At 42.3% G+C, this 16,733-nt stretch overlaps 1 protein-coding gene across 6 annotated transcripts in view; it reads right to left on the bottom strand.

Annotated features, from left to right (window-relative positions):
* TSPAN4 (tetraspanin 4) overlaps nucleotides 1-16,733 on the bottom strand; it is a 517,256-nt gene that overhangs the window by 211,661 nt on the left and 288,862 nt on the right. For 4 of the 6 annotated variants that reach the window (XM_035121894.3, XM_035121932.3, XM_088666015.1 and 1 more), the window contains one exon: nucleotides 2,039-2,118. The exons of 1 other annotated variant lie outside the window; for it this stretch is intronic. In XM_035121894.3, coding sequence (XP_034977785.1) covers nucleotides 2,039-2,101 — 63 coding nt within the window. In that variant the 5' untranslated portion in view covers nucleotides 2,102-2,118. Of the gene's footprint in view, nucleotides 1-2,038; nucleotides 2,458-16,733 lie in introns of those variants that run through there. One more of the 6 variants, XM_035121885.3, reaches the window with a different exon arrangement.

Raw genomic sequence — 16,733 nt, 5'->3', positions numbered from 1 at the left:
CTGCCGTGCATCATCTTAAGGGTGGCTATTCATGCCAGCCCTCTTGTTTATCTTTTGCATATAACATTTTAGCTGGCTGGCTGAGCAAGAAACTCCACCAGAAATGGACAAAAGCCTTAGAGAAGCGGTTGGCTTAAAGGGACAAGAGAATCACAGTCCCTGACTTGTCAGGAAGCTTTGGGGTAAGCTGGGATAAACACCAGGGGATATTTAGGATCCCAGCAGTGTGAGAGAATCAGGAACTAGAAAACAGACTAGTCGGATTTGATATTTTCTTTCAGCTTATCTGAGCTTAAATGGAGTTCCCCTCCTTGTGTTTCAGAACTCTCTTCTGGAACTGAGCCAATGCTGAATATACATATATTTGGTCTGCAACAGGGGGGGGGGGAAGCAGGGAAATAGAGGGGAGTGTTTTGAGAAAGGTAGGGTGGTGGGTGAAGCCAGCCCAGCCTTAATTTTTAAGTGGCTATCCAACCCCTCACCTCTCCTCTCCTCCCCACGCCCATGAAAGCCAGAGCTGTCGCTATCTCCCCATCCTCTTCTCAAACCTCATTCCCCTCTTTGATGGCAAGAGGAGTGAGAAAACAAGGAACATGACTGGGCAACTGTGGTGCCACTTAGAATTCACTGCAGATTGGGGTGAGGCACTTCCAGTTGCTGACCCCTACATTCTCCCCCCCCCATATCTTTAACCACATTCTGATTAATTGAGATGAGGGCTAGTTTACATGAATTAGTTTATCTTTGCTTAGCACTTTGCTAGCATAAATGAGGATACCACACAATAGGAGTATCATATGCCATTGCAACCTGCAAAAAAATAAAAATGAACTTCACTCTCCACACGCTGGCCCATTGGCACCCAAGCAAACATGCCACATAAGCCGGTTAACAAACCGAATCACGCTGCTTTCAGTCAGGCTGTGTTAATACAGTGCAAGGCAATTCCAGCGGCTTCTGCAAAACTTCTGATGTCCCTCCAAAAGAAAAGTTTATCTGGGTCATTCATGATTTTGCACCAACACAATCTTCCCTCGGAAAGCAAAACTCCTATCAGATTTGCATCTTCAGATACTCTCCTGGGAATAAAAGTTAACGTGGCAGCTTAAAGCAGGGCCAGGAAGCTGCTATCAGGGTGTGCAGCGCTCTCCCAGCAAATGTATTTCTGTGATGCAAAGTCTCTGCTCAGTGCAGAAAGCTGAGTGCTTGCCTGCTAACCTACTTTATTCCAGCTGCAGTATCACTGTTATTGATGACACTGCCAGGCATAGGTGGACACCTCATCACGTGCACGCCTATGATGTGCATATTTATCCAGACAATTCTGTGTCACAGAACAACAATATCATAACAAGAACCACCTTTACAACAGAGAATCCCTCTGCAAACCAAGCTGAACTTAGGTTTGAGCATGCAGACACCTTTAAGTGGAACAAGGGCAAACAATGAATTCTCAGACTCCAAAGCAGTATCTAAACATGCATACATTTGAACCAAATTGATAAAGAACACAGAAAAGGGGAACATGGGAAACATCTCTATTTTCTTGGCCCTGTAACAACTCACCAAGCAACTTAAGAGTTAGAAAGAAGGAGAGAGAGCCTTTCAGCACATTAGAGAATGAAGTGGCAGAACTTTGGGCGGTACCACTTCATGGTGAAAGTGGGGGAGGGAGGTTCCATATTTTTGAATGCTCCTCACAAAAAAAAGGCTCTAATATGCAAGAAACTCAAACATCAGAGACAGAAATATGTGAAACCTTTCTCCCTGGTCTGTTAGTGGAGAAAGGAAGTCGCTTTGTTTTATTCTTTTCTACAGGACTGATCTATGGAACTCCTCCTCCTGAAGACTGAAGTGCAACAGTCCAGTTTTCTGCTGCCACCTCAGCCTACCACTTCATTCTGCATCAAGTGCACAACAGTACCCAGTTCTTCACTTTTACCATTACACACTGCCCTGAAGTCTGGAGGAAAGCAAGTCTATAGAATTTAGAGGCAACAGAAGAGGGAGGGGGGATCACACCTGCATACATACTCACCCAGAAGAGGAGGTTGAACACAAACATGAGGTACTTAATGCACTGCAGGCAGTTGTGAGCCATGCTGCACCTCTTCAGTTCTAGAAGAAAAATAAAGGAGAGATCCAAGTAAAAGACCACATACTTGTTCCCCTTGGGAGATGTGTACTTAGCCTTGGTGGCCTTAGGGCCTGGGTTGGTATGGAATCCAAAAAAAGAGTTGCTCGCGGCCCCAAACTGGCCGCCATACATGCTGCTATAGCGACGGAAGGCGCCATTTGGAAAACTGTAATCCTTGCTGTCCAAAGAAGGGCTCCTGTGATAGGTTGATTCATCCGTGCTAGATCTGCGCATGGTGACGTCAGAAGTGTTCCGCAATTATTACTGACAATGATATTTGTAGGTTTATTTTACTGGAAGTGGGGGGGGGCAGGTTGCAGGTGGTTTCCTTTATTTGGTTTCCCCACCCCCTATTGTTTTCTGCCAGCTGTTCTTTTGCCTACCATCCTGACAAGGAAGTCAAAAAACAAACAAAAACCAAAAAGATTGTGCTGTCAATGGAGCCAGTTGGCTAACAGAAGCCTGCTCAGCCAAGAGTTAGGAAACAGCGCGCTTACTTGTTGAGAAGTCTCTCCTGCACAGCAAGCATTCCCTTTGGTGTCACAATTGCCCCCTTCCCCCTGCTATCAAAAAAGAAAAGAAAAGCAAAAGATAGAGATACTATACCCAAACAAATTGTTTTGCTTTGGTTTTTTTTTAAAAAGAGAGAGAGAAAGAGAGAGAGACAAAAGTGATCTTGTTTTTGTTTTATCCCAAATGCCATTTAAAGTCTTGACTCCACATTGCCTCTCAAAAACCAAAAACCAGGGATGCTGCACGGAACGGAGGCTAAGAACAAGAGGGATTATCCAAAAGGCAAGCAGCTCCCGTGCCCGGCTCCTCTTGGACACATTGCTTTGCCCAGAGATGCTCAGTTCCCTTTAAATGATCTCCCCGTTTCCCTTCGCACAGAGGAAGCCCACGGCAGGAAGAAAGAGCGACCCGTGCTTCATTCACAGCGCTGTCACTCCTTAGAGATTCCAATCCAGTCATGCTCTCCCTGTGCTACTAACACAGTCCCAGCTCTCCTGGTCCATTCCTGCATCTGAAGCGAGAGGCAGGAGGAGCGACGCTTTTCTTTACTGTATCTCATGAATGCCTGCTCAGCACTCTCTCCGGCTCATGCCCCCCCTCCCTAGCCAATCAAATTTACTCTCACGCTACGCTACTCTCCCTCCCTCCCCTCTCCATCACCTTCTTAAAAAAACCCACTTCCCCTCTGTTTCTTCATAGCAAATCCAGCATGAGCTGCTTTTAACCAATCGGTGTACAGGTGAAGAAACTACTGCATGTGTCTCCGGATTTAACCAGAGACGTTCCCAAAGATAATTGCATTCTCACTCTGTCCTGTGAATGGGGTGGGATTTTAATCATCCTAGATGCCATTGGCTCCTTAGATTTATGGTCCCTTAGGAAGGAGCCACAGAATTTACAGATGTTCTAAGTGTAATTGCCCCCAAAAGCAGAGAGTGTATTAAGTCTTGTACTAGGCGCTTGTTTATTGAGGAAGGACTCCTAAGCTTCCTTGGAAATGCTGCTTCCCTCTTCATTCCTCATCCCCGAACCCCTAAACTTCAATGAAATGTCTGGGCTGCTGCTGAGATGATCCCTTACTGTGGGGAGATCTGTGTTTCACTTCTTCATCATTCTGATCAAACATATCACTCACTTGATTGTCCTGACAGCTAAGTTTCTCTCTTAAATAGTCCCCTCACAGCAGATTCCCAGAACTCCCAATTCAGTGCCGTGGGGGGGGGGGGGAAATGCCAAAAATAGTTCTGGAAAGAGCATGCAACTTCCTCTCCTCACTCTGGGAAGCTCACCCCATGACCCAGGGGCACTGTGAGGATGACATGGGGGTGGGGCATGCATGCTGCCTTCAACTCCATGGAGGAAAAACAGGACATATATATTATAAATGGATCAATGAAAAAAAAGATAGAGACTGCATGCCACCTCCACTATCCGACTAGGGATTTCAGGCTTACATGGGAGGAAAGATTATCTTATGGCCATGGTCCAGGCAAATGACTCGGGGGGGGGGGGGGACACCAGGTCATGTTCTGCTGCCTTGATGCCACATTTTGCCAGTTCTCTTGATTTCATCACAAACAGGACCATTGCTGGTGCTTCCATAGAGCTCTAATGTGCTAGAGACACTAAAATAAAGCATGAACATAAACAATAGCCCAGACCTGCAGAGAAAAGTGTGGGAAAGCCATACAGGACAAAGCAAAACCATGGAAAGTAAACACACACACACACACACACACACAGAGAGAGAGAGAGAGAGAGAGAGAGAGAGAGAGATTTCTCTTGGACTTTGATTTCTTTTTCTTTTTGAACCTCTGGAGTCGGCAATACTATAAACAGCTTTCTAAGATTTGCCTTTATAGTGAACAAAAGAGGGGAGAAGGCAGTGTAGTGCTGAGTTTCTCCCCCCCCACCTTTTGTTCACTATAAAGGCAAAGCTCTTCCATTCAGGGCATTTCACTAATGCTGCATGCATGTCCACCATGGGTGCAGCTGTGACTTTGCAGTTCAGTCTGCAGGGACTCATTTCTTTCATATATGGAGGCCCCTTGGTTTGAGTTCAAGTGCAGCAGCGTGGTGGTGACTGGTACTGAATATGCACAGCTCATAGTCCTATGGAAGGGGTCAGCAAACTTTTTCAGCAGGGGGCCAGTCCACTGTCCCTAAGACCTTGTGGGAGGCCGGCTATATTTTTTTTTGGGGGGGGATGAATGAATTCCTATGCCCCACAAATAACCTAGAGATGCATTTTAAATAAAAGCACACATTCCACTCATGTAAAAACATGCTGATTCCCAGACTGTCTGCGGGCCGGCATTAATGAGTGACTCTCAACCCTTCGAATAAAGCTCACCAAAACCCAACAGGCTACTATTATAACTACTTATGCACCAACACTGGATGCTGATGAAGACATTAAAGAAAATTTTTACTCTCAGTTGGATACCGTCCTATCAGAGACGCCTAAGGAAGAGAAAATTATCCTCCTGGGTGATTTTAATGCAAGAGTTGGGCAAGATTTTGATCTGTGGCCTGGGACTATTAGGAAAGAAGGAGTTGGCAACAGCAACCAGAATGGAATCGTACTTTTGACGATATGTGCAGTGCACAACCTTATTTCTTTCTTTCGACAGAAAAATCAATTTAAAACTTCATGGAGGCATCCTCGGTCAAACCACTGGCACCTCTTAGACTATGTTATTGTCCATGCTAAAGATCACCATGATGTGCTCCTTACCAGAGCTATGACGAGCGCTGACGACTGCTGGACAAATCACCGACTAATATGCTCCACGATGGCTATCAAGATTATATCTCAATGCAAGCTTCAAGGAAGGAAACCAAGGCGCAAAATGAACACTCAAGTCCTTCAAGATCACATTAAGCGGGATTGCTTCCAAATGACTCTTAAGGACCATCTGCTTTCAGAATTCCCTGATAACATCGAGGAGCACTGGACCAAGCTAAAAACATCCATTATTGCAGCCTGTGAACAAACTATTGGATACAAAACCAAGAAACACCAGGACTGGTTTGATGAGAATGACAGTGAGATTGAACGCCAGTGGACCTGATGGGATACCTGCTGAAATCTTCAAAGTGGGTGGAATTGAACTTGCACAACAACTTCACAAGCTCATCAAAAAAAAAAATCTGGGAAAGAGAAGAAATCCCAGCAGACTTTAGAGATGCCAAAATTATCAATCTCTTTTTTTAAAAAAAGGTGACAGAACTGGTTGTGGAAACTATCGAGGCATCTCTCTATTAGCTGCGGCCGGCAAAATTCTTGCAAGGATCTTAGCAAACCGTCTCATAACAATATCCGAGGTGACCCTTCCTGAATCCCAAAATGGTTTTCAGCTTTCTAGGGGGACAGTGGACATGATTTTCACCGCTCGACAGCTTCAAGAAAAATGCAGAGAGCAAAACCAACCCTTGTACAGTCATACCTCGGTTTAAGTACGCTTCGGTTTGAGTACTTTCAGTTTAAGTACTCCGCGGACCCATCTGGAATGGATTAGTCCACTTTCCATTACTTTCAATGGGAAAGTTTGCTTCAGGTTAAGTACACTTCAGTTTAAGTACTCCGTGGACCGTCTGGAACGGATTAATCCACTTTCCATTACTTTCCATGGGAAAGTTCGCTTCAGGTTAAGTACGCTTCAGGTTAGGTACAGACTTCCGGAACCAATTGTGTACTTAAACATATATGGTGTTTATTGACCTGACTAAGACTTTCAACACTGTAAATCGTAATGCCCTGTGGACTGACTTTCTAAAAATTAGCTGCCCAGATAAATTTGTAAACATCATTCGGCTCCTCCATGATAATATGACAGCAGCAATTGCAGATAACTATGGCTCTCAAAGTGAACCATTCACAGTGGGATCAGGTGTTAAACAGGCTTGTGTTATTGCCCCAACTCTATTCATTATTTTCATTGCCATGATCCTACACTTTGTTGAAGGGAAACTCCCCACCGGAGTAGAAATCATATATCAAACAGATGGAAAGCTCTTCAATCTGAGCAGGCTGAAAGCAAAGAGTAAGGTTACTGTAGCTTCCATCATAGAGCTTCAGTATGCTGATGGCAACGTAGTGTGCACATGCTCAGAGGACGACCTCCACACCATCCTAAATATCTTTGCAGAAGCTTACGAAAAGCTTGGCCTATCACTCAACATCCAAAAAACCAAAGTGCTGCACCAACAAGTACAAAATAACCCCTCTGCAGTGCCACAAATCCAACTCAATGGTGTAACATTGGAAAACGTCAATCACTTCTCTTACCTAGGCAGTTATCTTTCCACAAGAGTCAACATTGATGCTGAAATCCAGCATTGCCTGAGCTCTGCGAGTGCGGCTTTCTCCTGATTAAAGTGCAGAGTGTTTGAGAACCGGGACATTTGCAGGTAAACCAAAATGCTTGTTTACAAAGCTATTGTACTACCAACCTTACTATATGCTTGTGAAACATGGACCACTTATAAACACCATCTCCAACTCCTTGAAAATTCCATCAACGGTGTCTCTGAAAAAATTTACACATCACTTGGGAAGACAGGCAAACTAATATCAGTGTACTGGAAGAAGCAAAGATCACCAGTGTTGAAGCAATGATTCTTCAACATCAACTTCATGGGACTGGTTATGTTGTGCCTGATGGTCGTCTTCCAAGCAACTACTCTATTCCAAACTTAAAAATGGAAAGCGTAATGCTTGTGGTCAACAAGAGGTTTAAAGACTGTTTCAAGCCAAATCTAAAAAAATGTAGTATAAACACTGACAACTGGGAAACACTGGCCTGCAACCGCTCCAGTTGGAGAACAGCCTTTACCAAAGGTGTCATGGGCTTTGAAGACACTCGAACTCAGGACACAAGGGAGAAATGTGCTAAGAGGAAGGCACGCTTGGCAAATCCACACCGTGATCAACTCCCGCCCGGAAACCAATGTCCCCACTGTGGAAGGACGTGTGGATCCAGAATTGGCGTCCACAATCACTTACAGACTCATTGTTAAAACCGGGTTTATGGAAGACAATCTTACTCGGCTACAAGTGATCGCCAAAGAAGAAGAAGACCCATGTCCTATGGTGTACTAATGTCCCTCAGGATTAGGAATCACTGATATAATACACACATCACATGAAAGATATCATTGGGCAGCAGGAGGAAGTGACTAGTTAGCAATTTAAACACCTTGATGCAGAAAGTACATTCACAATCTGAGAGCAGATCTCTTTCCCGAATCATCTTTCTTGGGGAGGCAAAGAGAATTTGGCTTAATTAAACAGCAAAATAGAAAAAGAATAGAAGATAGAATAATTGAATTGTAGAGTTGGAAGGTACCCCAAGAGTCATCTAGTCCAACCCCCTGCAATGCAGAAATCACAGCTAAAGGATCCCTAACAGATGGCTATCCAACCTCTGTCAAAAACCTCCAGCGAAGGAGAGCACACCACATTCAAAGGTACTGTTCCCCTGTTGAGCAGCTCTTACCATCAGAGAGTTCTTCCTAATGTTTAGTTGGATTCTCCTTTCTCGTAATTTGAATCCATTGATTTGGGTCCTACCCTTTGGAGCAGCAGAAAACAGGCTTGCTCCATCTTCCATGTCACAGCCTTTCAGATATTTGAAGATGGTTATCATATCATATCATATCATATCATATCATATCATCACATCATATATCATGATGTTGCAAACCATTGCTGCAAGGTCATCCTTGCAAGGCATGTACTTGTTTGAACTACAAAGAATTTATTAAAAAGACAGGCAATCAGCTGTTCTCTCTTTCGCTAACCCAAATGCTCTTATCAAACACAAACAGAGATACTGGGTGGGATTAAACCAATGAGTCCTATCAGTGGAACCCCTGTGGGCTCCTAGAGCATGTTGTCCAAACTCAATCTTGCAGTTAAGCTCTCCCCTCATGTATCATGAGCTGCGGCTAGAAACAAACCTTTGCTACAAACCTACAACAAGCATTTGTGTTTTATCTACTTCCTAAATTCCTCCTTCAAATCCAACTAGGCTCCCTGTATGCCTGCCTGCCCCTTATCAACCTCCCTTGTCCTTATTTGGTGTCAGACTTTTCTGCTTTTTCTCCAGTTGCCTTAGTACCACCCGCAGGTGACTCCTTATTCTATCCATCCTGATTCCATTTGTCATCTGTAGATTTAACCAAACAGTTGCCAGACCAATCTTAGTGCGATCCTTGTAATTAGCAGTTGTTGTTGTTTTCTTATTCTGTCACACAGTTTATTGGATTACTGCGATACTGGCTCTTCATTTCACTGTTAATTCTCTATACATCAATTGTTTTCCCCATGGTGCACTGTGAATCTCGGTGCAAGACTGGAACATGTGTAGTTCTGCCTGTTAACACATGTAGTCACTGGCAGCAGTAGACACGCAGTAAGAGTTCCTGATATATTTCAGTCACATGTCTACTCTGACAATGCACATTACACACTATGCACCATCTCCCTCAGAAACACAAAGATGATTATTATTTCTAATGATGAATAAGCAGCCCTTGCAAATTATCCCTATAATGAAGCTGAAGTCCTGCACTCATACTAATATCAATAATAAAAAGAAGTGCATATCACATTTGGCTTATATTGCAAGCCAATTTTTGCTCAGAAGAGTCTCATTGTTAGATGTTTCTATACTCCTCCTGCATGCAGTTACAGTGGCAATGTAATTTATATGCTAGCCATCATGCATGCCGGTGCATCTTCTAACCTGGGAGATCAGCTAAGGTTCAAAGCAGCAGCAATTCAAAGGTACACGTACGGTACAAATGCTCTCACTGTCTAGTACAAAGCATTCAATCAAGCACAAAAATCAGTGTTAACTCTCAATAGGTACTATAGTCCCCGAGACAGCAACCATTTTCAAGGAGTCTTAAAAGCAGAGATTTCAAGGTGGGAGTAAAGAATGGAATTCAAACAATACAATATTAGCTTGTAGTCCTATGCTACCATCTCTACAATGTTTATTGTCCGCTCCAGTCTGCCTTTAAAGCAGGTTGATTCAAAGTGACCTCTATCTCCCATAAACAAAGCAAGAAAAATGAAACAAAGCGGTTATACACTGCTGAAGTTTTTATAAGTAGCTACAACTTTCGCACCAACATAGGGCATTTTCACAGGTTACACTAAGAAAAAAATAAATCTCCCATGCCCTGCATCCTTAAAAGAAAAAAAGATGAGCAATTGGCAGGCTGTTTTCTTTTTAACAACCCAAAAAGGCAAAGGGTAAAGGGACCCTTGACCATTAGGTCCAGTCGCGGACAACTCTGGGGTTGCAGAGGTCATCTCACTTTATTGGCCGAGAGAGCCGGCATACAGCTTCCGGGTCATGTGGCTAGCATGACTAAGCCGTTTCTGGTGAACCACAGCAGCGCACGGAAACGCCGTTTACCTTCCCGCTGGAGCAGTACCTATTTATCTACTTGCACTTTGACGTGCTTTGGAACTGCTTGGCAGGAGCAGGGACTGAGCAAGGGGAGCTCACTCCGTCATGGAGATTCGAACCACCAACCTTCTGATCGGCAAGTCCTAGGCAAAATAGGATGCTTCTGCATAAAGGAAGATAACCTGGCTCTAGAGACCTCCAATGCATGCATGGGAATAGAAGATGTCTGCAGGATCAGAACAAAGGCCCATCTAGTCCAGCATCCTGTAATCACAGTGGCCAATCACATGCCTATGAGGCTGGCATCCTCTTGGACTTGGTAGTACCTTTCCTTACCTATGGTATAATTTAGCTTCCATTATTGTGGTTTTTAATAACCTCCAAGCATTCTGGAGAGATTTGACCACATTGTCTTTCTCTTTCATTTTACCAATCCTCTCATTTTTTGAGATGTTTTCTCTTTTGAAGTCAAAAGTTTTAGCAACTGTCCACTTACATAAATGTAGAATTTGATAGCACTGTGGTCACTGTTTCCAATGTTTCAACCACACTTATATCCTATATTGCAGCAGATTCTGGGCACCATTTAATATCAAGTTCAGAGTTGCCACCCCTTTGGTTGGTTCCATGACCAACCAACTGTTCTAAGGCATCTTTTACTCTCTTTACAATCCATTACTCTCATTATATATAAGGGTCTGATGACTTCTGTTTCAGTGTATATGAAGAAGTGTGCACGCACACGAAAGCTTATACCTAAAACTACTCAGTTGGTCTCTAAGGTGCTGCATTATAATTTTTAAATTCTTTTAGAAGGATTATTTTAAATCCTTTCTTAGATCATATAATTTTTTTGAAGATTTGATTCTTTTAAGGAAGTTTTTAAGAAGAGTCTTTTTAACTATCTTTGACTACGACAGACCAACCCGGCTACCTACTTGAATCAAGGCATCTAGATTATCTTTGGCATAACTTTGACACACATCTACCCAATCTGCGTGGGATTGCCTGAACCCATCAATTACTACAATATTTCCTTCTTTTGACGTCTCCTTGATGTCATTCTCCTTCTCAAGATCACACTGGGCATTTTGGTCAATGGGGGTGGAGGGGCAAGGATAGCACTTTCCCAGTACTAAATTAATACTGAGGACTTGTATCATCATCCTTAGCAATTATTTGAAGAGTTTTGCTGCCCTGCAGTTTCCAGATTGTTGGGCTCTATGCTTTCTTTGATGTACAGGGTGACACCACCTTCAACATGCCGGTCTTATAGCGTTTGCACCCAGAAATAATCACGTCATACTGCTTTTCTCCATTCCCCAGATTTCCATTATACTTGCTATAGCTATGCTTTCCTTTAAAACCCAGTCCTCCAGCTCATCCATCTTGGCTCAAAGGCTTCTAGAATTAGCATATAAATACCTATGCATGGTGTCAGTCTCCAAATGCCTCTGGCATATGCATTTTGCCCATATGTGATTGGGCCTCTTTGAACTGCTGTCATATCCTTCTGCACATTTGTTGCCTGGTTTCTCCAATTTTGGCGTGTGTGTGTGAAGCAATCCTATGCATTTTTACAAAGCAGTATTGGAGCTTACACCTACTTTCCCATAAGGAAAAGTTAACAAACCAATGACAATCACACCAATTTGATTAATTCTCATGATGTCATATAATGGAAATAATACTGAACTAAACTTTGTTCAGCTAAACAGGTTATTTAGCTTCCTTGATGAAAATCCTGGTCTGAGGAAGAACTTTTAAAAATTAACTTTGGCAGCAGCAGATTTTATCCATCCCTCATTAAAAATGTTTATTCCATTTAAAAGTAGGTGACCAGTGCGGCAATAAGCTCAAAGAGCATGAATTTGATGGTAAAGCACATTGAAAAATGATGGGCATTCCAAACTATAATCTGCTTATATAAATAAAGTTTCACTGGAGCAGTTAACATTAAAATGGAAACATGACACAATCTAGTGGTTTAGTGAAGACTATCTGAAAGAAAAACAACACGTAAAAATAATACTAAACAGTAACATGAAAGAGGAATGCACCGGAGGAAACAAAACCCAAGAAGCCAGCTGCCTAGAGTGCAATCAGCACTTCCCTCTTTCTTCCTGGATGTGGCTTCTCTCATCCAAAAAATACCTTCAGAAATCAGCAGGGGTTCTTTTTCTCCCTGACAACTCTGAAGCCACTCAAATGGAAGAAAAGAAGTTCCCCTTCTGATGAATATTCACAGAGGGGTGTTTGCTTTCCTGGGATGCTGCACACAAGCTTCTGTATGCAGACTCATGATTTTCCATGCATGCATACATGGCACGCTTGGTTTGGGAAGAAAATGGCAAGGTTCACTGCATGTAAAAGATTTGGTCCGAGGAATGTAATATGCTATATATAAATTGGTCACATATAGACATGGAAACTACTCTTGCTACATATTAGCAAAACACTGGTGCATTTAAAAAAACAACTTATTAGAAAGCAAGTACAGTATGTGTGTTTTGGCCTCTACAGTATTAACTTTAGTTTCGGCTTTCCTGGTGGAAAAGAGATGGCTTATTCATAATTACAAACCCTGCCCCTCTGTGTGTTGGTAGGGAATAATTCTTTGGAATCAAGCCAACACAAATAGCTGCCAGGGGCAGTAAAAAAAAGAAGCAAAACGAAGTGACTTAAGTCCATCTCTCTTACACACACACAAAGCACTGGAAGTGTTCCTGATGAAAGTGAATAAAATAAACCGTCACTTGAACCTTATTGAATGCCATCAGATTGGTAATCTCAGGAATGGTTTAGGCCTCTAAACTGGAATTTCAAAGGGCAAGGTGTAAATTAGGTCAACTTCTGTCACTGGTTCCTTCTATAGAATGTTTCCTTTCTTAACCTGGATTAATGTATGGGTAGAAAAATGAGTTTATTCATTCTCCTGGTAGGAAGAATTGTGTAGTTGGTTTGAGATGTTATATATGAAGGAAGAGGGGGAACATTCCCCCCCCCCGACACAACTACACAGGTATGGCAACCACAGAATATATGCATATTTTTATTAATCGCTAAACAGAAAAAAGTAACTCATGAACTAGCACTACAGCAAAACAAATGTGCAATATATATTTCATGTGTCTGGCTTTATACAGCTACTACTTTCACATTTTTCTGTCCCCCCAGCACTGGCCACTTTAGGAAGAAATCTTGAATTATCAACATTCTGTAACTGAGCAAATTTCTTCTTTTGACGGTATTAGTACAAACTGTAAAACAAACAAAAAAAAAAACCCACCCAAATGAATGGAAGTTACAGGAGAGCAGTTTTCAGTGGATTGGAGCCATTTTTGTTTTGAAACAACTATTTCAACCCTTTTGGGGTAGGGGCCTATTTTGTGGGCAAAAGGTAGGTTAGAAATAGTCATGCAATGTCCTGTGCATGAGGAAGTTTGTATACTTTTGCCATGGAACTATGATGCGAAGAAAGTTAAATACACATGTGAGAGATACGACGATTTTCAGAAGTTGAAAGAGGAAGAAGAGCTCAAATACCTGCCATATTCTAAGTTCTGTTTGTTGGTCTGCCAACCATGTAGAACTGACAGCAGCCCTAGGGAGACACACAACTCTCCATCTCACTGCAGGTGCTATACTAAAATGGCAGCTGGGTCAGTCCCGTGTGTGACACAGGGTACCTAGAAGAATGCTTTCAAAAACAGAAATACAAAACTTGCATCCAAAGCACTTTTACATCTGGAAAATGACCACCAAATATTTCCTAACCTTGTTGAAATCAACATCAACATTCCTTTTCTGAAATTTACATCCGAGGATCCAGCTTTAGTGCAGGAAAGTACATATTTGCAGTTTCAAATACAGGACAGTTTCTATAGCCTATACATATTGCAAGGTGGGGTGGAAGTGCTTTGCTCTAGTAATAGTGAAGGATTCAAAGTCCATTTCCCTCTGTTGAGTTCTTATTCTCTTCACATTCTGACAGGAGCTGAATGTGTGAATACACTTCACTGACAGGTGTGGCATGCGAGAGGATATAAAAGCTCTGCCTGCGGATTTGATCTGTGATAGCTCATACACCAGGTGAAGCTGAATCCATTAACATGATGAACATCTACTGGTTTTTGGATTTGTTTTTCAGACCTAAATCGTTTTAATTGTAAATTATTTTCAGTATGTTTATACTATAAGTTGTTGTTGTTGTTGTTATTTACTTATACCCCACCCATCTGGCTGTCATGTTATATGGCCTTGGTCCTGTATACCTGAAGGAGCGTCTCCACCTCCATCGTTCAGCCCAGACACAGAGATCCAGCTCTGAGGGCCTTCTGGTGGTTCCCTCACTGTGAGAAGTGAGGTTGCAGGGAACCAGACAGAGGGCCTTCTCGGCAGTGGCACCCGCCCTGTGGAATGCCCACCCATCAGATGTCAAGGACATAAGCAGCTATCCTATTTTTAAAATACATCTGAAGGCAGCCCTGTTTAGGGAAGTTTTTAATATTTAATGCTGTATTGTTTTAACATTCCATTGGGAGCCGCCCAGAGTGGCTGGGGAGACTCAGCCAGATGGGCGGGGTACAAATCATAAATTATTATTATTATTATTATTATTATTATTATTATTATTATTATTATTACCCAGCCACTCTGGGCAGCTCCCAACAGAATATTAAAAACACGATAAAACATCAAATATTAAAAACTTCCCTAAACGGGGCTACCGGTACCTTCAGATGTTTTCTAAAAGTCAGATAGTTGTTTATTTCCTTGACATCTGATAGGAGGGTGTTCCATAGGGTGGGTGCCACTACTGAGAAGGCCCTCTGCCTGGTTCCCTGTAACCTCACTTCTCGTGGGGAGGGAACTGCCAGAAAGCCCTTGGTGCTGGATCTCAGTGTCTGGGCTGAACGATGGGGGTGAAGAAGCTCCTTCAGGTATACTGGACCAAGGCCATTTAGGGCTTTAAAGTTCAGCACCAACACTTGGAATTGTGCTCGGAAACATACTGGGAGCCAATGTGGGTCTTTCAGGACCGGCGGCTGCTCCCAGTCACCAGTCTAGCTGCCACATTCTTGATTAGTTGTAGTTTCCAGGTCATCTTCAAAGGTAGCCCCACATAGAGCGCATTGCAGTAGTCCAAGCAGGAAATAACTAGAGCACGAACCACTAACTAAGGGGCAGTCTACAAATATAGTAAATAATAAACACAATCATGTCTAACACATTTCCTACAGTAAGCATGCTCTTACGTGTTATGATGAGAGAAGAGATCCTATGTCAAATATGTGCCATGACTTCATACTTACCTACCATATCAGAGTCAGACATTGTGTCTCTTGGGAAGAGTATTTTTTTTTTTAAATATAATTTTTATTGATTTTACAAAATAAAACAAAACATATTCATCCTCTTTTAGTTAACATTGTTTTTGTGACTTCCCCTCATCCTTCCCCATTGATTTTCATATCTTCTCCTACTCAATCATAGCAATTTCATTGTAGCAATTCAGCTCATAGTCTTTAAACCTAAATTCATACAGCATATCATTATCATTTCACATTACCTCTTATTTCAATTAACATAAAATCCATCTTCTCCCACCCCTCCAACCCACAGTGCCCCCCCTGCCACAAGTAGGCCCATGGGCGACGAGCAGTTAAAGATGTTCCCTTTTATAGCTTGGTTTATCACTCCCCCCCTCCCGCCCCCAGAACCTCTCTCTGCCACCAAGAGGCCCCGGGACAGCGGGGAAGAAAGGGAGAGCAAGCCCCCAAGCTATTTATCTAGACAAACAATTCATATGCCCTAATTTCAACTTATATCCTTCAAAGAAACATTTTTTTTTAAAAAAATCAACCTCATATTTTTTCTCCCTAGCCTAGTCTTCCTCCAAGAAATTTTCCTAGATTTAATCCTTCCTAATTCATAAACTTTCTTCTATCCTTAAATATTTACTACCACCTCCTCCACCCCAGACCCTTTCCCCCATTTTAATACAGCAATTCCAAATTATAATCCAAGTTCATATTCCTTAATATAAACCAAAATCCATATCCATTTTTTTCCTGCCTTACTTTTAATTCAAAAATTTTTTTCATCCCACTCCCATTCTTTCCCATTTTACCACCCATGCACCAGCCTTCCCCTCCCTCTGTCCCTCCATTTTCCCACACTCTTTTCCTTGCCTATTCACATTTTCCCACATTTCCCATGAAATCAATTCCAGTTCTTGTTTTTCCCATTCCAGAGGGTCAGAACTATCCATGAAGTCCTGGTCCTTCTCTTCTCCTTGTTGGGTATTTCCTTCTTCTTCTGTATATTCTTGCCTTCTGTCTTCAGGAATTAATTTTCCATTGTTGATCTCATTCTGCAAAGTTTTATTCAGTTCCTGACACTGTTCTCTAACGTCTCTTAGCTGAACTCTAAGCTGTTGTTGCCCATCTATAAGATTTCCAAGCAATTTTAACACTGTCCTCTGGAAAACAGATGTTCCGGATGTTGACATTCTTTCTCACTCAAGGGCAGCAGGGAGATTAGAAGACAAAGAGCAATGGAGATTCAAAAGTCCCACTCCAAAAAACAAAAAAAACAAAAACAAATCCAACATGGCTGAAAAGTAATTTTCACAGTTCTTAAAATCCCATCAA

The sequence above is a fragment of the Zootoca vivipara genome, chromosome 1 (assembly GCF_965207765.1).
Source record: "Zootoca vivipara chromosome 1, rZooViv2.hap1.1, whole genome shotgun sequence".
NCBI lineage: Eukaryota > Metazoa > Chordata > Lepidosauria > Squamata > Lacertidae > Zootoca > Zootoca vivipara.
Note: the sequence above shows the minus strand (reverse complement) of the source record. Positions and strands in the feature narration are given on the sequence as shown.